Raw genomic sequence first — 27,548 nt, 5'->3', positions numbered from 1 at the left:
TTCAAGGATAGGGAATACTGAATATAAAAATAAATTTTTCATGTACTTAAAAGTAAGTGTGATTCTTTTAAACAAGTATTAATACTCATTGTTAGGAGTGTATCATTAGCTAGAATGAAAGGCATCTCAAATGGCCAAGGTAGAAAAAGATTAGTGACGATGATTCTTTTTAACGTGACTCGGAATGGTTTCCAGGACTCAGAATTTTCCTAGGACATTGGCTAACACATACGGATAAAACTTTTATATGATTTCTTTCCGATCCATTGTGTGTAATTTAGAAAGGTAGTTACTGAATCATATCAAGAAATATTTATTCTACCTACAGTCAACGCTTTTTAAATTTTATTTCATAAAATCTTTAATAATTTATATAGCTTATTAACAAAAACTAAAGTAACATGCTAGCTGCCTCACCAAGATATTCTTAGCAGGATATACCTTTTAATCTCATTAAATATATAACAAAAGTGTGAACACAATTAATCCCACTAAAAATTCATTTCCAATAAGAGTTGTGCCATATATTCAACATTTACTTTTCAAATTTTGTATATATTTGTTATATTAAACAATGGTGTTTAATGTATGTAGTTTTGTTCAAATGCACAAATAATAGATGTAAAGTTAATTCTCTCCAGAATATTTTTAATAGCCAGAGCCTTATGTCTCTGAAGTCAAACTGTGACCTCCTGCAGCTTGTTCATCTTTCTGACCTCAGCAGCACTGATCACCATGCTCTGAACACAGAAACAGAGTTTTATAGGAGAAGGAACCTAGGTTTTAGAGTACAGCACAGCTGGATTCCGATCTAGCTGTCATTTACCGGTTGTGGATCTTGGGCCTTACTTAACCTTTCTATATCTCCATTTATCCATCTAAAAAGGAAGTAATGCTTCTCAAGGTTGTGGTAAAGATTAGACATAATAACTGTAAAATGTCTAGTGTATAGCAGAATATCTCTAAATGCTTGCCATCACCACTTTTACCACATATAATTATAACAAAGAGCTTGTTGAAAAAAATAATATAAAATTGCCTACTGTCCACAGTAACTAGCACAATGCTGAGCCCACAGTGGAAGCTTGTAAATATACCTTGACTTTGACCTGTGGAGTGTGAAGTCCTTATTGTTAAGACCCACCTTGAACTCTTTCTCAATGTTGGCCAGCACTGCCAGCTCGTTGCTAAGCTCTAAAGCCGTCATGACCGGATCTTCGCTAGACAAAGACAGGTAAGCTGGACTTGCCAGGCCTTTGTAGGCATTAATCCTAGATCTGGAGTGGCTAAAGGAGTCATGTTTCTGTTTCTGGTTGCATTCGCTGCACTTGCAGAAATAGTCGTGAGGCCGTTCAATCCGAGCACCCTTCCGCAGGAGGGTGTGCACAATTTCATATTCCTGGCAGTGGGCGGCCAGAATGACTGGAGTCACGTCGTGGGAGAAGCGGGTGCCGTCCTCATCATAGGCATAGAAGTCATCTTGCTGGAGTTCAGACTGGCTGGGGCTGGTTGCTAACCTCTTTCCTTCAGCAAAAGCGGGATGACTGAGAATGGCCTCCACGATCCGCACATAACCTTTGCTGATAGCTAGAAGCAAGGCGTCCCCAACACGAGAGAGGTTTTCTTTCTTGAGTAGAAGTTCTGTAATTTCCAGATGCTCGTTGGCCACTGCCAACTGCAGGGCATTCTGGCCCATGTAATCCACACAGTTGACATTGAGTGAGAGGCATTCTTCCAGCATCTTTCTCACCACTGGGATGTTGCCATATTCAGCTGCATCTAAAAAGCGTTCCTCCTCCACAGATAGGCTTGTGGAGCGATCATTAAACATGTATGCTGGTCCTCGGTTAGCTAACCTTCTCCCCTTCTCCCGGAGAATTGTCTGCCGCCGGTGGGCCAGTCTGTTGTCGGTGCCTCGGCTGTAATAAAATAGAAAAATTGTGAACAAATCATATTAAGAGCAATTTAGTGTGCCAAATGACTTGCCATCTAATGCAATCCTCAAGTATATTAGATGTTGTCTCATTGTCTCTGGACCGACTATAATATAAAATGAAGATGCATTTGCCGGGGCTGACCAGCAGACCCTGAGCGACGGATGAATGATCACTCTGACACAGGTTTCTGTGCTTCCCCATAGGCATTTATTTGTTAATGGATTCCAAGAACTTCTCCTTTAAGAAAGCCAAGCACTTTGCATATTTTAACATTCCAATTTGGGGTGAAGACTGGTGATTCCCATAATCTCTCTGGGTCATTCACATAGATATTAAAACATGTTTTTTAATCACAGACAGTATAGGCATAAAAAGACCCATAAGCAGTCACCATTATGATATAGAGTATGAAAATATTTTTTAAAAAGTAGAAAAATATTCCTAGAAGTGGGGTCACTGGGTCAAATGGGAGTTCCATTTTTAGTTTTTTGAGGAAACTCCATACTGTTCTCCACAGTGGCTGCACCAGTCTGCATTCCCACCAGCAGTGCACAAGGGTTCCTTTTTCTCCGCATCTCTCGGATGATTAGTGACTTTGAGCATGTTTTCATATGTCTCTTGGCCTTCCTTATGTACTCTTTCGAAAAGTGTCTATTTAGGTCCATTGCCCATTTTTTTTTATTGGGTTGTTTATCTTCCTTTTGTTAAGTTGTATGAGTTCCCTGTAAATGTTGGCGATTAAACCTTTATTGGAGATAACATTGGCAAATATGTTCTCCCATGCAGTGGGCTTTCTTGTTGTTTTGTTGATGGTTTCTTTTGCTGTGCAGAAGCTTTTTATTTTGATGTAGTCCCATTGTGATTCCACTTCTAGGAATATATCCCAAGAAACTAGAAACACCAATCAGAAAGGATATATGCACCCCTATGTTCATAGCAGCACAATTTACAATAGCTAAGATTTGGAAACAACCTAAGTGCCCATCAGCAGATGAGTGGATTAGAAAGCTGTGGTATATCTACACAATAGAATACTATGCTGCTGTAAAAAGGAAGGAATTCCTACCATTTGCAACAGCATGGATGGAGCTGGAGAGCATTATGCTAAGTGAAATAAGTCAGTCAGAGAAAGATAAATATCACATGATCTCACTCATTTGAAGATTATAATGAACAACATAAACTGATGAACAAAAACAGAGTCAGAGACAGAGAAGCATCGATCAGATGCTCAAACCTCAGAGGGAAGGTAGGGGAGGGTGGGGGTAAGGAGGAGAGATCAACCAAAAGACTTGTATGCATGCATATAAGCATAACCAATGGACAGGGACAGCAGGGGGGGTGAGGGCATGTATGGAAGTGTGTGGGGGGGCAATGGGGGGATATGGACACATATGTAATACCTTAATCAATAAAAAAAATGGGAAAAAAAAGAAAATGAAGATACAAGCTACAGAATGGGAGAAAATAGTTGTAAATCACATATCTTATAAATACTTGAATCCAGACTATTATAAAGTATTCTCAAAACTCAATAATAAGAAAATAAACAATCTGAATTTTTTTTAAAAAGTAGAAAAATAGCAAATCCATTCAAATCAACATATCCTTATTGAGTCCCTCCTATGTCAGGGCCCGACATTGTATAAGGCCCAGACAAATCAATGTGAAAAAAAAAAAAGGGAAACATTTCTACCCTTATAACTCTTGTATTCTAATGGGAAAATGGGCAGTTAGCACAATACCTTGTTATCAGCTGTTTAATTTTCATGATAAACCTAAATAGCAGGGTCATCTGACCAGGCTTATAGGAGAAAGTGAGTTGCAAAATTTAGGAGGATGAGTAGGAGTCAGGTGACAGTGTGTTTGGGAAGGTGAGACAGGGGTCAGGTTCTGGTGAAGAGTTTTCTCCAGGAGAGGGACCACTCTAATGTTGATTTAGCACAAGGTGGTCCTTGGAGGTGAGTTTCTAGGACAGCAGCATTATTTCCGGGTTAACAGATGGATGTGGTCATCAAAGAATTGTTGTATGAGCAACCATCCATCATCTTCCTTCTGAAGTTCTGAGCTCTCTTCCTTTCTCTCTGACATTTTTCTGGCTTCTAATAACCTCTTTAGCCTTTCATTTCCCCTCTTGTCTTCTATATATTCTACGTTCTATAATTTCTGTTGTATACAAGAGGAAGTTCAATAATTAGGGGGAGGAGAGGTGTCTGCTGAACATAGATAATGCTTTAGGGAAAAAACTATTTAAAAATAAGGGAAAAAAGAGCAAGGATTGTGAGATTTATAAAAGTGAGATGAAAGTATTGAAATTAGAGAAGAAAAGTTCTCATGTAACTAAAAAAAAAGACATAAAATTGACACAAAATAGTACCAAGTACCAAAATACCAAGAACCAAGCCTCTTTGCTCTCTTTCTTCCTAAAAATGGGAGAAATAATTATTCTAGCCTATGTTACAGGATTATTTCCAGGGTCAAATGAAATTATAAATTGGAAAATGCTTAAATTGGGATTTCATTGTTTTTCATGGCTATGGAAATGTGCATTTATATAAACAAGAAGAGACTGACGTTGTCATTTTTCAGCTGTTATTCAATTAGAAGACCCACAAAAAGGCAAGAACTGCAAGGGTAATTGATGTGAATGTTTTTTTGTCTTTTTATAGAAAGAACAAATATAATCAGTAGCCTTACTCATATCTCAATTTTTAATATGGTTTCCAAAGTTTTACTTGTTCCTATAACACCTCTAAATTTACACTAAGGTGGAATATGCCTGAGTTGTCTTTAACTCTAAAATCTTAAAATAATTATTTATGATTTAAATGCCTATTTATTTGAATAATAGCAAGTTCTATTTTAGCAAACCACTAATCTTAAACCTATTTCCTATTTTGTTCTAAACTGTCATGGCTTTCACACCTATATAACTTCCATCCTTCCAAAAGACAGCAAAGACATTTCCACACTAAGCATTATCTTCGATTTTAAAGCATCTCCTATCTCTTTCATTGGGACCACAAATATTAAGCTTATGAAGTGACACCGTGATTTTTTTTAAAAGACCCAGATTATCATTATCTCTTTAACACTCTGTCAACAGAAAAGCCAGCTGTAGCACGTTTGTGGAGGCATGTACACTTGCGTTAGGAGGATGACTACTCGCACAAGGTAGGCAGTACTCCTTGCCTGGGTCGTGAGAGAACGGGAGAGCTGCTTGCACGTTGACTGAACAAAATGCACGCTCTGCTGCCTCCGTGTCCTCCCTAAGAAGAGCAAAAGGCTCTATGTGTATTGTTTTGTCACAAATGCTGTTGCTTAATCCCTGACTTTTGGACACAAAAGCAAAAATAAAAGCAAATCTAGAGATGCGAGGTTATAGCACCTGTCTGAGAATGGATTTTTAAAGGCTATATAGTATAGAATTCTACATTAATTGCATATGTAACCTAGAAAAAAATATCTGCTAGGAAAAGAAACAGCCTTTTCTATGTCAAAGCACTATGTCAACAAAAGAGAGAGTTTCATTCCAGGTAAAGGGCACACTTTTGCAAAGTCGGCTCTTCTATTGAAGGAAAACATTTATTAAGAATGTTTCCTCATCCATTTAGTCATATTCAGCATAGTTGAATATTTAGTTTTCTACATTTTCATTCTGTATTTTTAAAATCTGTTTAATCCCACACAATATACATGTAAATACCAGTTCTAGAACACAGCGTAGCTAGATGCTGCCCCCGTGGTAGTCAAATATTGATTCGATCATGAAAATCAACAGTTTTTGCATACCTCATTGTCCTGAATCTCTCTGCTGGTGAAATAGTGTCCGTTGCCCTGGACAGTGAGAGATGGAATAATCCATCTCTATTGAAAATGCCAGCAACACAAATTAGCCTCTGAGTCGAATGGACTGTGTGCTTGAGTCCAGAGCATGTGCAGTAATTTCCTGTACTTCCTGTTCAAATCTGATGCACTTTCACCAGATGGAACGCCTACAGACTAAGCACTATAGGAAGTATCTAGCTTAACTTTTATTCTTTGCTTCAAGGATACTTTAAAATATTTGAATTAAAGTACAATTCCATTAAAGCAGAAGTGTTAGGAATGTAAATGATACCAAACTATTCCAGGCAGCATGGAAGAGCCAGAAGAGTAGATTTTAAATTCAGCCCAGGAAAGTGAATATAAAGGAAACCCCAGAATATGCATTTTATTATCTACACACTTACCCCTGGGGAAAAAAACTTGGACTGGGATATTTAGAAATTAACAATCAACACAACTAGTAATTTTGTAGACTACTTCTAGGGGGATGAATGATAAAAAGAGTTTCATTCTAATTTTATAAAAATGAGACTGTTATTACTGCCTACTGAATCTCTGGTCACATACCCATCTCCTTTCCTCAGGGTTGAAGGAGTACTAACCAATTAAAGTGGTTTTCCTTCGCCTCGTGAGAGCAAAGACTGCTTTGCCTCATTCACCACTGGATCCCCAGTGCTCAGCAGAAAGGCACATTGCAAACACTTTCAACATAACTGTCAAATGCATGAATCCCTCTTGTCAAAGGAATAAAGTTCAAAGCCTGTTTGTTCCCTATGAAGCCGACATCAAATCACTACGATGTACAACCCTACAAATAAAAAAGAAACAAAACGTAAAGGCTGAACCACAGCGTTACCCCATGTATACATAGTATTTTATATTCATTTCAAATAAGCAGCAAGTTCTTCAGAGAACAAAGGAAGTTGAAAGGCATCTTTTTTAATGACATCCTTGACGATTTGTTCTTAATCCAGAAATGGAGATTTTCTTGTCCTTAAAGGCAGGACTAATATTCTCTCATCTCTTCTGCTCTCTCTGCCTATCCTTGACATTGCATATAGCATAACCACCCATCTTCACAACGCATAACTAAACCCCCTTAACCTCCAGATAGTTTTCTTTATAGGAATTATTTTAATTCAAGCAGCTCTGATTTTCCCCATGGACTCCTCTCATTTCATCAAATACTAACTTCCCATTTGATCAGTCGCACATCACACCGTGGCCTTACTGCTTCGTAAGCAAAGTAGCCTGAACTGTTGTTGGTCACTTTCAGTTGGGAGCAAGAGTATGACTGAAAAATGTCTTGTGCATATTGCATGTTTTTACTTGTTAATTTTTATCACCAATTTGTGTATAAATTAGAAACCTAACTGTGCCAGAGAATAAAAACACGAGTAAATAATGGAACCGTTACAGAAACTTGACATTTTGTAAAACAACTAAGTCCGAAACATCACTGTTTCTTTTCAGCCTGCTGTTGTGGTTTATTTCATGTGTCACATCTTCCTTCTTTGAGATGCTCTTTAGTAGATTTCTGGGTGCATGCTTTTATTTTGATCTATTTTAATAGAGTACTCTTGGGAATATTAAAAAGTTTATATATAATGCAAGCAAAATATATCCCAATTATCTTATCAAATAAAAAGGTTTAGACCCTTTGCTTCTATTATCAACAGCTGTCATAACGGTTATTTTCCCATTCCACAAATAACTTCTGTGTAAGACAGAGTCCAGGCAGGAAAAAGAGAGTATACTTAACCTGAGTAATCTGAGGGGTTTACTGAAGAGATTCTGGGAATGTGTGGGCAGGAGTTAGGGAAACTCAACATGGTGGCCTGCAATACCCAGGTCTAGGCCAGTGTAAGCTTACACCTAAAGGGGCATAAGGAGGGAGCCATTACTAGAAGTTAAAAAGGGTGATTGTAAGGCAAGGGCTGCTTGATAGAGTGTCTGACATTTAATAGAGGGCAACAGCCAACCCTCAAGGAGAGAGCCAGGGGAACTGGTACCCTGACCACACTCTCCTGCTCTCTGCTATTCCACAGTAGCCTCCCATGCTCTGTACCGAACCACATGCCTGGGGCCACACAGGACCGCTATGCCCGGAGGCAGAGGGCAGTCTGCAGATGGTGGAGAGTGGACCAGGAAGCCAAGAAAACAACACCCAGCACACACTCTATAAGGGAACTTGACTGCCATGATTAACTCCATCAGAAATCACTGATGAAAACATTTGCACAAAGAAAATGGTAAGTGTATAATTGTTTTATGATGAGTCACAGATGCATCATCGGTTCTCACCTTTCTGAGCTTATTTTTCCCTTCTATAAGCTGTCAGGAAAGACACCCACATTCAATTTCAGGCAGTTCCTTATCTTTAAAAACGAGCCAATCCATCTGCATTGTAGGTTGATGCTCAGATGAGAATGAACAACTCTGATTCTGAGGGTGAGAAGGAGGGTGTGATGGCATAGAAACACTCAGAATTACTAAAATTGTGCATACAGCACAAGCCAAAGCTGCTGACTGTCGGAGACAATGGTGCTGAGGAAATGGACTTAAAGCTCTGCAACATACTCTCAACCTCTATCACAGGGCTAGCTCCACTGTTCACAGGGCGGATTCAAGTCTATATGAGCCCACATGTTTAAGAGAGTTCAAATGTGGAGAGAGAGGAGGTTGGACAATGCAGTGCACTGTTCAATTTATTTAGGAATATGATTTGTGAAATGTCTTCCTTTGCTAATGAAGTATGATTTTAGATACCACTATCAAATCTCAGATCCACACCAGAATCTTAACAGTTTGTTCATTCATTCATTCATGTATTTATTCTTTCATTTATTAGTTCAAATATTTACAGTTCCAGGCATTGTGCTAGGTACGTGAGGGATACACCAGGAAAAGACACTTACGTATGGCAGAAAAGAGAGGTGTAAACAAAAGATTACAGGGCAATAAGTGTTATCAAAGGTATGCTGTCCTATATAAATGAATAACAAATACTTTTCAACTCAGTCTATGGGTCAGGAAAAGCCTTCTGAAGAGATATCTCTTATTCCAAGAATGAGGGAGAAGTTAGCAGAGGGGAAAGGACAGAAGAAGCCCTCCTTGCAGAGAGAACCACACTTGTATAAGTCAGTAGTCCAGAGAAAGCAGAAAGATGTCCATTATAGCAGGAATTCCCTCCTCCATGAGATTTCTGATTCTTGGCTCAGTTTAATTGGAGGTTGAGGGCTTGAGGGCTCTAACCTTGAGGGCTCAAGGTTAAAGCTGGAGTCTGGCTTCCATTGCTCTCCTCAGTTTGGCACTTAGGACTTACACCTTCGGGCTGAAAAGTAAAAGTTTAGGTAACTCTCAAATAGCTAAAGACTCCAATTTAGGAGAGTCAGGCTTCAGAACTCAAGTATTGGGTCTTTGGCTCCGGGAGTTTTGTTTTGAAGCTTTTGGAGCTACATAATTCAAGCTCCCAAGTTCAGAAAAATTAAGAATAAATCTAGGGCTGCTAAGAACTGAGTCCTGAGGGATCTGGACTTGAGGCAACTCCGGGGAGCCATGGGAAATATTGGGAAGAACATAGCTTCGAAGAAAGATGGGCTTTATTGGGGATCCTGGCTCTGCCACTTACTAATCGTGTGATCTCTCTGAGCCTCAGATTTCTTAGCTATACAATGGATGTGTGAGGCAGGGAAGGGGAAGTAGTTCCTTTACATGGTTATGGTGAAATTGGTGATTTGTGAAATTCAACTTAAAGTAATTCCATCTCTCACCTATTATGGATTTCAAATCCTTCTTAATCATAATTGTTCAATGCTTTCCAGTTTTAAGATGTTCTGCTTAATAAGCAAAATGAAAGCTAAGTAGCTATTAAATAGCTTCTCTTTCCCCAAGGCCATCTCTTGCATTTGTACCATGTGCCCAAACTACCGATTGACCCTCCCTTTTTTGTTGTTGTTTTTGTTGTTGTTCTTTTTCTTCCCCTTGCTCTGTACATCAATATGGCTAAAATGGCATTTTCATTGCCTTAGTGCAAGCATGTCAAACTCGTAGGAGGCGGGCCGCATGCGAGTTTGACATGTTTGTGTGTGTGTGTGTGTGTGTGTGTGTGTGTGTGTGTGTGTGTGTAACTTTCAGCATATTTAGTGTTTCCACCTTGCTAGCACTGTTCTTAAACTTTATTCCATTCTTTTCTCTCTCCTCTTCATTCCTTGATTGTGTATTTCCCTGATGCATTTGTATACATGGGCTCTTAAAACCTGAACTCATGTTCATATTCTAGTACCAAGTCCAAGGCCAGGCACAAAATGTCTTATGAATCTGCAAATGATCAATAAGTAATAGAAATAAAAGAGTATGAAAACAAAAACGAATGGAGAGCATCTTGTTTTGCTACATTTTTTAGGAGTTTCCCAACTATTTCATTCCGTATCAAGAACCTATTTTTTTTTTTTTACTGTACAGTTAGAAGGTCACTTGCAATCAATAACCAAATGTGTACCGACCACACTACACAAACCACCTCTGCCGTCAGAGAGTTATTTTTTTTGAAATAAGTGTATCCTGTATTTATGAAGTGTGGGGGTTCAGAACAAGTTACCCCAAGATGTGCCTCAGTGGTATGTGGATTGTTTTGAGCTAAAGGTAACTGGGACACTGCAGGCTCAAGAGAAACTTCTGCCCCCCCTCCCCCCGCCTCAACCATCTAGAAGAATTTAAATTAGAAGCCTGGCCCATGACAAGAGTTACCACCAGAAATGACTTTTTAAACTATCTGTATGGCAGGGAAAACTAATTCCTGAACATGTGCTTTTTCTGCTGGGAGCTTCTGAAGGCCCCTTACCTCATCCCTAACTCAGCAAGTCTTACCAACCCATGTTCCCTTTCTGCCTCTGGGCCTCACGTGCACGTGGGGTCTTTGGCTCTCTCACGTATGTGGAGTTCCCATACAGATGTATGGGTTACATTTGGTTATTTTCTATTTGATTATATGACCGGACGTAAGAGCCTTGAGGGGAGAGGAGAGTTTGTTTGGCCCCCACAGAAGTAAACATAACTCTTCCTAATGTCCCTACATCATTCAGGCAGCGGCGGGGAATGGAGACAGACCACTCTGTAGATGTAACCCCATGTGCTTCACTTTCCACCAACTAACAGTCTATGCATTTAGAGTTTCTCCTATCAGAGGGATGCAATCTCATTAACACACCCGTTTTTAGATCATGGGAATAAAAGAATTTTATATTTCAATATGAAAATGGTCACAAGACTGAATCACCCGATTTTTACATACTAACTTGATACAACTAAAATATTTCAGTAATTCACAAGGCCCGCTTTTAAATGGGCTGATGAAACAAAGGGCAACGTATCATAAGTAGTAAATGTTGCCCAATGACTTTTCAAAACTCATCTGTATTCTATAAAGTTGACCTTTAAACCATTCCTAGCATCATAAATGTTAGATATTTTTAAACTATACAACTTTTTTTCCTCATCCAGTGCCCAAATTCATAAATTTCTACCAAATACCCCAGATTCAGAATGGTTAAAAACACAGATGCTGGAGTAACAATACGTGATTCCAGTTCTGGCCATTTGCTGACTCTCTGGCTTCATCCAAATAAGGAATATAATGCTTCTACTTCACAGGATTGGTGGGAGGGTTACAATATTGTGTGTATATTTTTTTTAAGTATTGTTTATAACCCTGGTGTAATACTTAGTGCTTAATTAAATTATTTTCTTAACAACCTTATGCAGTATGTACCTCTTATTATTCTTATTGTGGTAAAGATAATGTAAAGCATTTAGTACTTGACAATAGTTAAGTATTCAGTAAATAGTCATAATAGTTATTATGCTATTATTTAATTTTCACTGTAGTTGGTAAAGTTGGCTTCTTACTTCCACTTCACATATGAAAAAAAAAAAATGTTTGGGGATTGACTCGAAATAGGGATGGTATACATAAACAAAGGTGTTGTTATTTTTCTAATATAGCTGAAAAAAAGCTAATATTCAATACTTTAAAAAATGAACTCTCTACAATGCCTAGGACTAGTTATGGTATATAGAAAATTCTTAAGTTCATACTTGTATCGAATGGCAGAACAAGATTGTAAACTTAGAACTGCAGTTGTCATATTTCATTTTTAAATCTTGTGTTTATTGTTGTGAAGCACATATGCTGAAGAGAGCTACACATCTAAGTTCAGTAATAAAATTAACACCATCTGCTTCCCCCCAACCCCCCAAGCCCCACTCCCACCCCACAACCCATCTAAGACCACGTTAGACCACCTGCTAACTGAAGGCCTCTGTGTCCCATTGTGAATTACTATCTCCCCCTGCAGGTCAACAAGAGACCACTACACCACTATCTGCCTTTTGTGTTAAACCGTCTTTTAACTTTATTCTTAGAGCTTCTCCATCTCTGTATACCCTGAACAATATAGATTCGTTTGGAAAGAGTAAGTAATTAGCACAAACCTGGCATGATAAGGAAAGGGAAACCTTGCCACTGCTGCGCTATGGAAGGGAAGCTCCGATAATAAGACACACGGGGTGTGTGTGGTCCACTGTCCGGCTCCAGCTTCCCCGGGAGTTTACAAGGGCCCCTGAGGACTAGGCAGAGGCACCTCCTCTGTCAGAATTGCGCAGTGGAGATACTTCAGTGGACTGCTGGCTGTTTTGCTGGTGGGAGAAGGGGTTTCCCCTCCAATTTGGGGGTCATCTACTGTCTTCCAGGACGAAGACTTTCCCCCTTGGGCTTCTTTTCTCTTTCACTACCTAACACTTTTCACACCACTTTTGCCTTTCCCCCCAGAAGATATACATTTTGAAGGTGGCTCTTTCACACTGTGCATTCTTTGAAGTCCTTCCCCTGTGGTTCATGGTCTGATCTACCAGAACCCCTTTGTGAACTATTTTTCAGACCTAGGGGAGGTGCAGTGTCTCTGGCAGTAGTTTTAGGTCAACCTGAGGCTCTAGACTAGCTTTCTCCCATCTTCCCTGCAGTGCTCCTTGGTACGGACTTGGCTCCAGGCCAGGCTGGAGGAGGCGGGCAGGAGGCTGAGAGATCCCGCAGGAGGATTGTTAAAGAGAAAACCGCAGGCCCAAAATAATTCTTTTTGCTCATTTCCTGCAACATATTTATTTCCCCCTGAAGTTTGCACTTCCCCTGAAAGTGCCAAATGGGGTTTCTGAGTTTTACAAGGCTCTGTTGAATTACTACCTCTAAGTCTTGGTTAAACATGTTTTCACCAATTACTCTAAAGTCTGAAAAACAACACTTAAAACTGCTACATTCAATTAAGCAGAAGCCTCTAGGACACTCAGAAAAATTTAAGAAGCAAAGTCTTTTTTTTTATCATTTCATGTTCATAATAATTGGATTAAGAAAGCAAGTGTTCTAAAAAACATTGAGGGAAAATATGGATTTCACAATTTACATTTTTTTCACGACAGAGTCCCAGTGCTGCATACTAGGTTAAGAGGAGACCATATGTATGTGTGAAGTCGGGTGTGTATACGTATGAGTATGCATGCAATACCTTATTTAATTATTTTTTTTGTGGACACTTTGCAGCTTTTGTAAGAATAATGGTGTACAATTTCAAGTTTACTAATTAACCAACTTGATAAAATTATTTATTTGCAATAGGACATGTTTTACAATGAAGTAACTAAATAGCTATTCCTTCCAAGTTGTTTTTCGTTCTTTGTACAAGTTACTGGCACCCCTTTCTTAAATGCTATGAAATATAGAATATTTTTATCTATGTCTGTCTGTATATCTATAGCCAGGTTTATATCTATTAGAATAACTAAATTTATGTTACATTTGTGTATTCTTTTTTATTTTAAGCATGTTTGATAGAAAAGGTAAAAGACAGATGAATGAAGTAGAACCCAAATGTTAGGTCCTGAGAGACTGACATGCAAAGATGTCTACCATTTATGACCTGCAAACACAATGCAGATCATAGAGCAGCACAGGCAATATGACCTTACTCACCAATGTGAACTGACTATGAAATACTTTGGTTAAAAAGTATATTTAAAATTCATTATTACCTTAGAGTGTTGTTGTTCTCTATATACAAATAACACATCATAAAGAGCTGCTTAGCTTGGCACTTGGCACACATTAAGTACTCAATGCTGTTATAATTATTTTACAATTGTTATTAACTCTTATATGTAGCCTGCTTTCTCTTATCATGGAAATCTATGGGATGCAGGCCCACTGCCTTTGCCTCATGGTGCCTTCTTCACCTGTGCATATTAGAAAACATAAACATGCTTAGGAGTGTGAGGTTATAAGTAAATGTGTCAATAAAAATTATGTGAGTCAAACAGAATTTTGACAGACAAAAAAGTTTCTTAGATGGTTTCTGAAAGGCTAAGTTGACCTAAGAATGTGTATGAAACAATAATTTATAAAATAATGCCACAGGTCAATTGGTCTCTAGAATTATTAAAATATTAAATATTCCTTTCAAGGCACACATCTTAGAATTTCCAACAATTGAGTGAACAGCCCTTTTAGCCAGCAGGAGGCATGAACCATGGAAGGCACCGTTTTCCTCCATTTAACTATGAAAGAACTGAATTTCAGTTGAAAGTAAGGAAAAATAAGTACATTTTCTAAGGAATTCGCTTATATTTTAAACACCAGACTTACAGATCCACAAAACTTCATTTTGTGTCTTTTCATGGCTCACCCACTTTTATTATGTTCTAGGCCAGTGATGGCGAACCTATGACACGCGTGTCAACACTGACACGCATAGCCATTTCTGATGACACGCGGCCGCATGCCGAGGATGAAACATTTGCTGCTCCTGAGGATGAAACATTTGCGACTAGAGTCTTGGAGTTAGTTTTTTCCTTAAAGTGACACACTACCCGAGTTATGCTCAGTTTTTTGGCGAAGTTTGACACACCAAGCTCAAAAGGTTGCCCATCACTGTTCTAGGCTATCCATTGTATGAATTCAGGGAGTTTGTAAAGTGAGGCCACCTGTATTATACAGACTAGGTGCATCAATGCTGGGAAATGAGCAGGTGGTGAAGCAACAGCCCTTCTGAATCAATCATGGATCAATTTCAGTAAGATCTTTTTTCTTCCTGTGATTAATTATAGAAAATATAGAAAACTGGACTGATTCTGAAATACGAATGAGTAGTTCTGCTTACATTTTAGTAATATCCATGCTAATATACTTTTTCTCCAATGTGGTTTGACTAGTCTGTTCAAAGCAGAGCATAAAAGTATTATTACTTGGGGATACAAGTTAATCAACTTTTATTATATTTGTAAATTAAGATAAAAAGAACAAAATATTTTGCAGAAAAATTAAATGACCTGGAAAAGTTTTAATTAAATAAGGTGGTGAGGCAACAGCCCTTCTGAATTAATCATGGATCAATTTCAGTAAGATCTTTTCTTTCTGTGATTAATTATAGATTTGAAATACGAAATCACATTTTAGTCTCTCAGTTATGTCAAAATATAGCAAGGAATTGAGTAATATAAGAAGATGAAAAAGTTATTTAAAACTCTTTCAGTCCCTCTTAGCACTGAGCAGTCCATGCCTGTAAAACTCTATTTCCTAGGAATGCTAAAACAACGCTCAGCAGTGGAAATGAGGTGACACCACCAGGGTAGACACATCAGAGACTGCCTAAGGCTTCTGCTAAACAGCCACAGTGGGAAGGGTATCAGTGGATCAAGAGCAGATGAGGAAACAGAAAACAAGGCAGGGTCTAAGGAATAATTTGAGAACTAAGAAGACCTAGGCATTCCAAGCAGTTATCTTTTTAATTTTTATTATCCTTAAAGACATGAAAGAAAGGGTGGTATTTTTCACAGTACATATATTTAAAATTTTTATAAAATTTTTATTATATACATTTTCATGCTTGGAGTATATTGAAATTCATTCTTGTTTAGATGAGTTGCCATATATAAAAACGACTGTATTTCTCACAGTTTCTATGAGACAGAAGGCTTAGGCCAGGGGCAGGCTGAATGGTTGGCATATGATGAAGGAATTCTTCATGCACAATTTCTGATTAGGGCTTCCACTCATGTCTACTATGTCAAGGACTGGAAACCGCCTTGAAGGATGTTAGACTATAGGATAGTTTTCCCAGTGCTGAAGAAATCAGCACTGCCCTATTAGTATTCTCAGTAATTTAAGAACTAAATCTCAGAATAGTGTCTACTAAAAAGTAAAAATATTTTGCTGTTGAAGTAAAATAAATTTTTTGAACAAGTCTTTATAGCTAAATTTGTATAAGCAACCATTATGCTTAGTGAATGTGATATAGGTATAATACTAAATGATAAAAAAATAAAAATGAAAGGTGAATCTAAATAGATTAACATGCTATGGATATTAGACTCAAGTGTAAGGGTTAAAATTTTATAAGCAAACTTATGAGAAAATCTTTATAACATTAGATTAGACAAAATTTCTTAAATAGCTTAAAACCATTAAAAATTGACAAGCTATACTTCAAAATTAAAAAAAAAACTTTTACACCTTGATAGACACTCAGAAAATAAAGAGATGCTCAACATCACTAATCATCAGAGAAATGAAAATTAAAACCATAATGAGATATCACCTCACACCTGTCAGAATGGCTATCATCAATAAATCTACAAATGACAAGTGCTGGTGAGGATGTGGAGAAAAGGGGACCCTCATGCACTATTGGTGGGAATGCAGACTGGCGCAGCCACTGTGGAAACAGTATGGCATTACTTCAGAATTTAAAAATGGAACTTCCTTATGACCCAACAATTCCTCTTCTGGGAATATATCCAAAGAAAACCAAAATACTAATTCGAAAGAATATATGTACCCCTATGTTCAATGCAGTGTTATTTACAATAGCCAAGATTTGGAAGCAGCCCAAGTGTCCATCAATAGATGAGTTGATTAAAAAAGTTGAGATTCCCGGCCAGGGTGGCTCAATGGTTGAACGTCGACCCAGGAACTAAGAGGTCACCTGTTCAATTCCCAGACAGGATGCATGCCCAGGTTGTGGGCTGGATCCCCAATAGGGGACATGCAGAAGGCAGCTGATTTATGATGTTTCTCTCTCATGGACATTTCCATCTCTCTCTCCCTCTCCCTTTCTCTCTCTCTAAAAAAGTCAATAAAAACATATTTAAGAAAATAAAAATTAAATTAAAAAGCTGTGGTATATTTACACAATGAAAAAAGAAGGAAATCTTACCTTGTGCAACAGTATGGGTGGACCTGAAGAATATTATGCTAATTGAAATAAGCCAATTAGAGAAAGAAAAGTACCATGTGATTTCACTTATATGTGGAATCTAATGAACAAAATAAACTAACAAAGTAGGGAAAATTCATATATACAGAGTACAGACTGACAGCTGTCAGAGGGGAGGGGGCTGGAGGCTAGGTGAGAAGGGTAAAAGAATTAAGAAAACAAAAAAAAAGGAAGAAAGACTCATGGACACCAAAAACAGTATGATGATTGCCAGAGGGAAGGGGGAATAAATGGTGATGAAAGGAGACTTGAATTGGGGTGGTAAATACAAAATACAATATACAGATGATGTTTGGTAGAATTGTATACCTGAAACCTGTATAATTTTATTAACCAATGTCATACCAATAAGTTCAGTTTAAAAAATAGAAAGACAAACTGCAGACAGGTAGAAATATTTACAAAACACATATGTGATAAAGGCCTTGTATCCAGACTATACATACATACTCATTCAGCCCCAATGCATTTCTTACAATTTAGCTAACACATTAGAAGTTTTGCACCATTGCTTAAAATAATGTTCAAGCATATGATGGAGGCCTTTATCATTTTTCTTCCTTTAACTACCACATCTATCCATTTGCCTTATTCTACTGAGATAAACTTTATTTTTCACATCAGCTGTTAAACATAGGCATCAATTTTACCCGACCCATTTCTCATTGTAGCAACTCAGTAAGACGATCCAAAAACAAAAGGGCAAAAGATTTAAAAGACACCGCACCAAAAAAATACATACAAATGGCCAATAAGCACATAAAAAGAAGCTGAACTTAATCATCAAATCAATACTTAGAAAGACTGACGATATCAAGCTTGTCAAGGGTGTGGAGGACGTGGAACTCATACGCTGTTCTTGGGAATAAAAAATTGTACAGCCCCTTTGAAAAGCACATTGGCAGTTTCTTATAATGTTAACCTACATGTACTCTATGATTCCAAGATAAATGAAAACATATCTGTATGCAATGTTTATAGCAACTTTACTCACAATCAAAAAACCTGGGGAAAATCCAAATGTCCATTAACTTGTGAGTGAATAAACAAATGATGGTACATCCATCCAGTGAAATACTACTCATCAATAAAAATGAATGAGCTAGTGAGACATGCAATAACATGGATATACCTCAAAAACATTCCGTTGAACTAAAGAAGCCGGAAAGAAAAAGCATGTGTAATTCCATCTGTATGACATTCTAGAAAGGGCGAAATTATAGGGACAAAAAAAATAGGTCGGTGATTGCAGGGGCCTGGGATCAAGAGAAGAAAATTTGAGGGTGATAAAACGTTGCATATTTTTATTTTAGTGGTGGTTTTCATGACTGCATATATTTGCCAAAACTCGTTCAACTGTATGCTTAAGAAGAGTAGATTTTATTGTACGTAATTTAGAGCTCAGCAGAAGTTTTTCAAAAATGCTTCATGCCAACTGGTTCATTGAGATTCTTTAAAATGCTGTGGGAATTTACTTTGTTCAAATCTTGCTGTAAATTAACACATATCCAATGATCCATACACAGTTATTTTCAATAAATGACATGTTCAGACTTAAGAAGAGCAATGTTTGAAGTAAAGTCAAATTACTAGCTTGTCTGGATCTCACACATCAATGCCCAGTGCCATAAAATACCATTGAAGGCAGACATTTGCCTAGTGGTCTTCAAGTGACTGGATACCTTGTGAACTTTTCAAGGAACGGAGTGAGAGCACCAGCAATATTCTGTGTGAGAAACTCTGCCCTATCGGTATTTTAGGAATTTATTGGGTTAGATTCATGAAGATCACATTTAAACCCTTTATGTATGTGACTCCTGTAAGACTTGTGCTTCTGAATGAGAAATAGGTCTGTACTAGTCTTTATACACATCCATATCATGTATATGTACCCATAACATTGCGACCAGATTTGACAGAAAACAAAATCAATATGTTTACAAAGCACACTGGCCTCTATCACCATAAAATATTTTGCTTGGGTTTTTAGACTAGTAATCCAACACTGTTAACCATCACAGTTTCTTGATGAAAAGCAAACAGTTGGATAAAGCGTTCATCTAGCTTTATGTATTCAGCACTCATTCAGCACCCAATGCATTTCTTATAGTTTGGCTAACACATTAGAAGTTTTGCAACATTGCTTAAAATAATGTTTAAGCATATGATGGAGGCCTTTATCATTTTTCTTCCTTTAATTACTACATCTATCCATTTGCCTTATTCTACTGAGATAAACTTTATTTTTCACATCAGCTATTAAACATAGGCATCAATTTTACCCGACCCATTTGTCATTGTAGCATCTGCAGTGCCATCTAGTTTCCACATAGAAGAGACCCCATTTATCTGTTTTATCTGGGACTATTAGCTTGTTCCATTCTATGAATAGAGCAATAAAGAAGAGGAGAAAGTGAAGATAAATTGAGGTCACAGAGAATAGAAAAGTGATGAATTTAGGATCACATTTAAAGCTGATAAAGAGAGAAAGATTTCAAGAGAACATAAGGGTTTCTCCATAATACCTTATTGAATAAATACATGCAAAAATTAATGGGTGAGTGAATGAAGTGGCCAGAAACCTGAGTTTGAATCCTAGCCCTTCTCCTGGAGTATCCAAAAAATTTTGGCAAGCTACTTAGCCTTTCTGAGCTTTGCTTTTTTCATTTACAAGATGGAAATAATAACACTTACTTTGCAATACTGATTTGAAGATTAGACATGATGTATATAAAGCATCTAGCTCATCATTTGGGAAATAGGGAATTTTCAAAAAAGTACAGTGCAGCTGCAGGAAAAATGTTTGATAAATTTCAACTTCTATTTATGATTTATAAAAAGAAATCTCTTAGCAAACCCGGAATAGAAGGGAACTTAGTCTGACAAAACATAGCTATAAAAAACTAGGAAATGCATGGAGCCAATTGTAGCTGAGAAACTCTTGAAGAACAAGAACAAGTAAGAAAGACTTGCCCTATAAGACTTACTGCAAGGCACTGGAAATAAAGTATAATACCAGCACAGTGGTAGGTAAACAGAACAAAATTTTAAAATAAGGAGCATAGACAAACCTATGGACACCTTCTTATATAGCAGGGATGACATTATAGATTTTTGAAGAAAGAATAAAAATTTCAATAAAATTGATTTTCTTTATTGGAAAAAACAACAACATGTTTCACCCCTACCTAACATAAACAAAAAACAATCCGAAGTAGAAAAATGAACTAAGCGAGAAAAACAAAACTACAAGGCTATTGGAAAACAATATAGAAAAAATCTTCATACCCTCAGGATAAGGAAGGATTTCTTCACAAAACACAAAAAGTACCAATCATAAAGAGAATGTTTGTTAAATCAGATATATTAAATATAAGAGCTATCAATAAAAAAAAACAAGTAAAAGGAAAACCACAAAAGAGAACATGATTGTGTTGTAGTGTACCCCCATCTTACAAAGGATGCCTCTAGAAGTCGAATTATGGAGTCATTTATTAAAGGCCAGCGGCATACGAGGGGCTAAAGCTCCAAATCTCGCAGCCCCGAACAGCTTGCCACATCTGGCTTATATTGGCAGAATATCACAAAGGTATCGATTACATCTTTGGGTCTGGAATGAGGAACCTGTTTCGTGCAAAGCTTTTACAGAAGCGAAATTGAGCAAATTGGTTACCTAAAGTATCTAAGAATCACTGAATCAACAGAAACACATTATCTGGGACCACCTGGGCAATTTAGAATAATTGTGCTGTCCAGATTCCGGGACCACTATGCATTATCTGTAGCTACTGAAGCAACTTAGGGTCTGTTCTGATTCCAGGACCACTGAGTCAACCAAAACACGTTATCTGTAGCTACTGAGACAATTTAGGATAATTGAGCTGATCTGGTTCTCAGAAGAATGTGCTTCGATGACCAGTGAGATCACAATCAATGGGATATTCAAACCATCATCAATGGAGTATTGGGATAGCATACATAAGTTCAGAAAATCAAAATAACTTTCTATTGTTTTAGCAAACAAATAAGTACAGAAGCCAAACAGCAGTTTCTACCTGAGATGATTGCTACCATACTTCAATTGTAACACCTATAATAAAAAAAGCACCACTGTCTAGAATAGTAAAAGAACCCCTACAAAGCAATATAAAAAAGTAGGCAACCTAATAGGAAAAGAAAAAGGTAAAAAAAACTTGACAAATCTCTTAAAAAAAAAAAAAAAAAAAGAGGACTACCAAATGGGAAATAAATACCTGAAAAATGTATTCATCCTCTTTAGTAATTAAGGGAAATAAAATTAAAATTACAACGGAACACCATTATATTTCTATGGATTTGCAAATATTAAAGCACCTAAAATATCTGTTGTTGGCTGAATTACACCCCTCCCTTCCAAATTCCTATGCTGAGGTTCCAAACCCCAGTATCTCAGAACGTGGCCTTCTTTGGAGATAGGATTTTTACAAAGGTAAAAATGATGGCATTAGTGTGGGCTCTAATCTGATAGGATGATGAACTGATAAAAAGGGAAAACGTGGACCCAAAACACATACAAAGGGAAGACAATGTGAAGACACGGGGAGAAGACGGCCACGGACAAACCCGGGGAGAAGCCTGGAACAGCACCTTCCTTCGCAATCTGCGAAGGAACTGAGCCTGCTGACAGCCTTGTCTCAGATGTCCAGCTCCCAGAACTCTGAAACAATGAGTCTACTGTTTCCGCAGCCCAGTTTGCGGTACTTTGGAATAGCAGCCCTAGCTAACTAATGTAATATCTAAGCCAAGTGTTGTTGAGGATATAGACGAGTTAGGAGAGAGCTTCTCACGTACTGTTGAGTGGAACATGAACTAGCCCAACCACTTTGAAAACTAGAGTCGTCTTAATCTGGTAGGATTGAAGATGTGTCCCAGGTCCTAACAATTCCACTCTTAGGTATGTACCCTAGAGCAGGGCTTTCAGTAGAACTGCCTGCAGTGATGGAAATGTTCTATAATTGGTGCTGTCCAATACTATGGCTACAGTCACATGTGGCTACTGAACCCTTGAAATGAGGCTAACACAACTGAGGAGCTGAATTATTAATTTATTTAATTTAACTAATTTTAATTTAAATAGTCACTGTCTAGGTCCTGCAATGGTTGCTAGTACAGCCTTACAGTAACTCAAATAAACATACACTAAGACATACATAAGAAAGTTTAGCCCTGGCCAGTGTTGCTCAGTGGCTAGAGTGTCGGTCCGAACACTAGAGGGTCACGGGTTCGAATCCTGAACAAAAACATGTACCTGGGTTGCAGGTTTGATCCCCAGCCCCTGGTCAGGGCTCATACAGGAGGCAACCAATAGATGTGTCTCTCTCACAATGATGTCTCTCTCTCTCCCTCTCAGCCTCCCTCTCTCCTATCCACTTTCTCTAAAATCAATGGAAAAAATATCCTCTGGTGAGAGTTACAAAAAAAAAAAAAAAAGAATGTTTATAGTAGCACCAAGAAACAACACAAATATCTATCAATAATATAATGCTAAAATAATTATGATATATTTATACAATGAGATACTGTACAGTAATGAAAATGACTGAATGATCTAGAACTACACACTACATTGATGAATCTCAAAATTATATGATTAAATAAAGCAAGAAATAAAAGAATACAAACGATATAATCCATTTACATAAAGTTTCCACAGTATGTTGTTTAAGGATAAATACATAGATGGTAAACAACGAAGAAAAAAACAATCATTATAAAAGTCAGGTTGGAAAGAGACCCATGGGAGTCTTCTGGGTTTTGCAGATGTGTTTGCTGACCTTGGCACTGGTTACACAGAGTTCATTTTCCAATTATTAGTTAAGTTGTATGTGTATGTTTTATTTATTTTTCTGTATATGTGATATGTCTCTCAATAAAGAATGAAAACAGAATTATAGTTACCATTATTCTTAGACATTGTTTTTAATTAATGTTGCTTTTCTTTCACAAACATATTTAATCTATGTACACGAAACCATAGTCAGAGATTTCCAGTAGAAATTCAGATCCCTAAGTTATTTAATATATCTGAATTCTTCAATTTAAAGGCACAATATAATGGCCATATACAACACACTTTCTTAACTTACCTCCTCTTATCTACCCCTAGATTAACCAATCTTATATATTTGAAAAACGAACTCCTTGATGCTCTTACCACACTGAATGCTTACGGCTAATGTACATGACAATAATGCTCTTACAGCTCCAACAAAAATCAGTTACATATTTTAATTAATAGAGTAGGAATGTATGAGATTTGTCAATTCTATGAAGAATAATTTGCATTCTTTGGGAAGGCTTGATAAGAGAGAGTCTATTCAGCGGGGGGGGGGGGGGAAGCCCTATAATTAGATTGAGCAAAGCAATGATAAAGTTAGAATCTTAAAAATACTATACTACGGGGGGGTGGGCATTGTAATACTTTCAACAATAATTAAAAAAACAACTATACTACAATGGTTTTGGAGGAGTTTTTACCTTCTTATGCTACATTAAGAAAGTGATACCATAAATCAAATTTATGCAGTTTATTGTGGTTGACAGGAGACAGACATGAAGCACCAATCAGTGGCCCTTAGACTTGAATAAGCTCAAGGAAAAACCTTGGCACTACATTAAAATATTGCTGACTGTACAATCCTAATGTAAGTTTGACCTTAAAGTATTGAGCTACGAATAAAGCAATATTCATAATTCTCTGCTTCAATTCATTCTAATTAAACTATTAACTACTGGTCCCAATAGGGTCAGATAAGAGGGCATTTGTATTGTATTTTCAACAGGTTGGTGTATGAAAAAGGGGCAAGAGGAGGGCACTGAAAGTTTGGCTTAAAAAAACTCCCCCCAGAGAGCAAGTTTTCAAAATTCTTGTCAGACACATTGTCTCCATCTTCTTAACCCCTATATTCTCCTCACCTTATTGCCATCAGGATTTTATATCCAGTGTTCTCCATATCCCCAAAGTATCTTTATACCTAGGAGCTAGGTGGGCCCTAAGACCCCCAGGTGCTTACAAATATTCATATAGTAATTTTTTATGGGAAATAACAAAGCAGCTCAAGTTCTCTGAAGTGTGTATAGGATGAGTAGCATAGAACAAAACACTTCTGCTGCCAAGAACATTTTCCAGGATTCTAGTACGTGACTAAGTGATCCCCAAAGCCTCCTTGGTTCAAACTAAGAACTTACGACCCCTGTGGGTTGTGCCAAGCATACCCCCAGGGACCCATCAGTCTTCTGCTGTCTCTCCCATCTGTAATTTAGAAAGGAGTGAGTTTGTACTGAAAGTTTGCACAGAAAACAGACTATCCTAACAGGAATCAAGATGGTAACCTTTCTGTGAGTGTTTCAGACTTGGGTCCTAAGAGACTGTCCAAAGACCAGAAATACACTAACAAAGGGACATGGAGAATGGTCATATTTCCTTTGGTCTCAGTAGGCATTATATGGTCCTAGCCTGCTGCCTCTCTTCTCCTACTCATTAATTTCCAATAATCTGGATTACAAGCAAACTAAGGGACACTAAAATGAGACTACTAGCCTATTCCAACACCAAAATGTAACTGTTGTGTCAAATAAATAAGCTACATTCAGATACGTATATACACATATATTTCTCACAAATAAACTGTCTTTAAGATATGCCAGTTATGACTTTAAGATTCCTTAAAGCTGTTAGGACCATGAAAGTCTTGCCATATACATTGGAGCTATTATTTCAATAATGGGACTAAAATAGTATTTCTATTAAACCAATCATAATCCAAGTAAATTTCAACAAATAGGCTTTCTGTAATATATAGCTCTCTCCTTTCTTGTACTATATTCCAGACATTTAAAATTTACCACCTCATTTAATCTTCCCAATAACCTAAAAAATAGGTGTTATACTTATATCACAGGTGAGAAAAGTGAAATTTAAATAGGTTAAGTAACTTGTCTCAGGATGGGACAAGCCATTTAATCAAAGTTAGACCTCAAAAGCAATACCCTTTCTATTGCAAGAGTTGCTGCATCCATAATAATTATGCTTATTTATAAAAATAAGCTGAGATGAAATAACTATTCAAACATCTTAGAAATTATTTCCATACAATGGAATATAATGCATCTACTAGAAAGAATGGAATAAATCTATAGTTGCTAAAATACAAGGTTCTACAAAATACACATACACTTAAGTAAAAGGAAATATGGTATGGAAAAGTATGAAGTTTATGATATTGCTTTGTAAAAAAAGCAGTCAATACTTATAAGATCTTGTATTAGTAATCATAAACTTTGATGAGATAGAAGAGACCATAATGAAAAGAAAGTCTGAAAAGTTTATAATAAAATAATTTCAAAAAGAGAAAGTGGCAGAGAGAAAAACACAATATTAATAAGAGAGCAAAGGATTAGTTACTATATTATGAAAAAAGCTTATATAATATTTTGAGAAAAATGTTATAGCACTAATAGATAGTCAAAGTTCATGGAAATATAATTCACACAATATAAAATATAATTAGCAAAGTAACACTTGGAAAAATAGTCAATCAACTAATAAAGAAATGCAAATTAAACTAATATGAGATATCACTTTTCATATACTTAGCAATATAAAGACTATCACCAAAGTTATACAAGACTGAAGTGAAATTTGTATCTTCCCTTTTTACTAATGACACAGAAATTGCAACAGCCTTTTTAGAAAGTAATTTAATAATATGATCTAAGAATTATAAAAATACATTGTTTTTGTATTTCAGAAATTCTTCTTTTTGGAATTTAGTAAAAAATCTAAAGGAAAACAATACATATGTAACATATTTTTGGCAACATTATGTATAAGAACAGAAGTTTAAAATCAGCTTACACATGTTCAACAATAAAGAAATCATTACTCACAAAATAATTAATTCCTTTATTAAAAGTTCTTCAATAGGATTCTATGTGGATTTTAACATGGTTATTATAAAAATACATATCACATATAAAAAACAGGTATAATATTTTATAACATTTAAAAAGTACAGAGATATATGTTATGATGTAGAATCATGCATATATTTGGATGGGTAACAGAAAATCAATTTCATTGGTTGAGTTCAAGTGTATTGATACTTATTAATTTTAATTGAATTTCTGTTAATGCTCTTATGAAAATACTTCTGCAAGTAATAACAATTTTTATAACTTCAAAACACATTGTAGTGTGTTTAAGCAACAAAGGGAAAAGAGAAAATTTAATTTCCACTGAATTTTTTATATTTATCATAAGCATGAATATATAGGGACAAAGGGCAGTTGAATAACTACATTATTGTTTATATGCAAATGTCTTTTAGAGGCTTTCTAAGGCATTATATCATAAAGCACCAACAGATTAAGTAAAAATATATGTGATATTGCAGACCAGGTGATGTAACTACTGTACATTTGAAAAAATGTAGTATTTTTTTAATATTGCACACAGCTGTATTTCATTTTTATTTAGAAAATAATATACATGCTTAATTATGTTTATTAGGTTCACTTAATATTGTGGGATGAGAGATGATTCCTATATTTTATTCAATTGTAATATTTAAAAGAAATTGAACCATATGATTTAAAAATAAAACGTTTTATTTGGGTACTGCACTAACCAAACTTAAAACAATCATTCCCATTAAGAGCAGCTATATGACTACACATGCATAAGTGTTTCGGACAAAGTCAGCACCTATAGTTTAGTTTGGATGAAAATGCTTCTGGACTTTAGTAATCAGAAAATAGTTTCTCCGTATAGGAACAAATTTTCATGTCAACATACTTCTGTAAAAAAAAATATATAGTTTCATTTTAAACTTCCTGGAAATGAGTATTTAGCATTTAATCAGTAAATACATTCATTGAAACTACTAAATGAATTAAAAGGACTGAGTGAATATCATAAATTGGCACTCATTAAGCATGACATACTTTAACCCTTTGCACTCGCTTGCTTTTTTCATAGAGCTGCTACTGATGCTAACCATGTCGAGTGACACTCGACATCCGAGTGCAAAAGGTTAAAGCACTAAAGAGTAAACTGTATTTATGCCATTTAAAGTGACAAGTTTAATAAAATAATACTTTTATAAATAGTTTATCAAAAAGAAAGCAAAAATATGTTAGGTTTGACCATTTAAACTACTTTTCTTTCTTGGCTTCTCTTTTTTTAAAAAAAGTCATGTTATTCAAATTACTCTCCTAAGAAGTAACATTTACCATTTTCAAACTTAAGTTAAATTGCTTTTCATTACTTCTTCATACAGTCATAGTCTGCAATTTTTCTGTAGTTATTAAGAATTTTTAAATCAACTTTTCCTTCAAAATAGCGTCTCTGCCAATTACAAACTCAGAAAGACTTCTAAAATCCCATCATTCACAGATGGGCCTAGAGTTTCTTGTGTACAAGGCA

General features: G+C 36.5%; 1 protein-coding gene across 2 annotated transcripts in view; it reads right to left on the bottom strand.

The window, feature by feature from the left end:
• The window catches only part of TRPC6 (transient receptor potential cation channel subfamily C member 6), a 105,664-nt gene that overhangs the window by 45,744 nt on the left and 32,372 nt on the right, over positions 1–27,548 (bottom strand). For both annotated transcript variants that reach the window (XM_028157008.2, XM_008149196.3), the window contains exon 2: positions 1,145–1,919. In XM_028157008.2, coding sequence (XP_028012809.2) covers positions 1,145–1,919 — 775 coding nt within the window. The remainder of the gene's footprint in view (positions 1–1,144; positions 1,920–27,548) is intronic.

The sequence above is a fragment of the Eptesicus fuscus genome, chromosome 13 (assembly GCF_027574615.1).
Source record: "Eptesicus fuscus isolate TK198812 chromosome 13, DD_ASM_mEF_20220401, whole genome shotgun sequence".
Lineage (NCBI taxonomy): Eukaryota > Metazoa > Chordata > Mammalia > Chiroptera > Vespertilionidae > Eptesicus > Eptesicus fuscus.
This window is presented reverse-complemented; position numbering and strand designations above follow the sequence as displayed.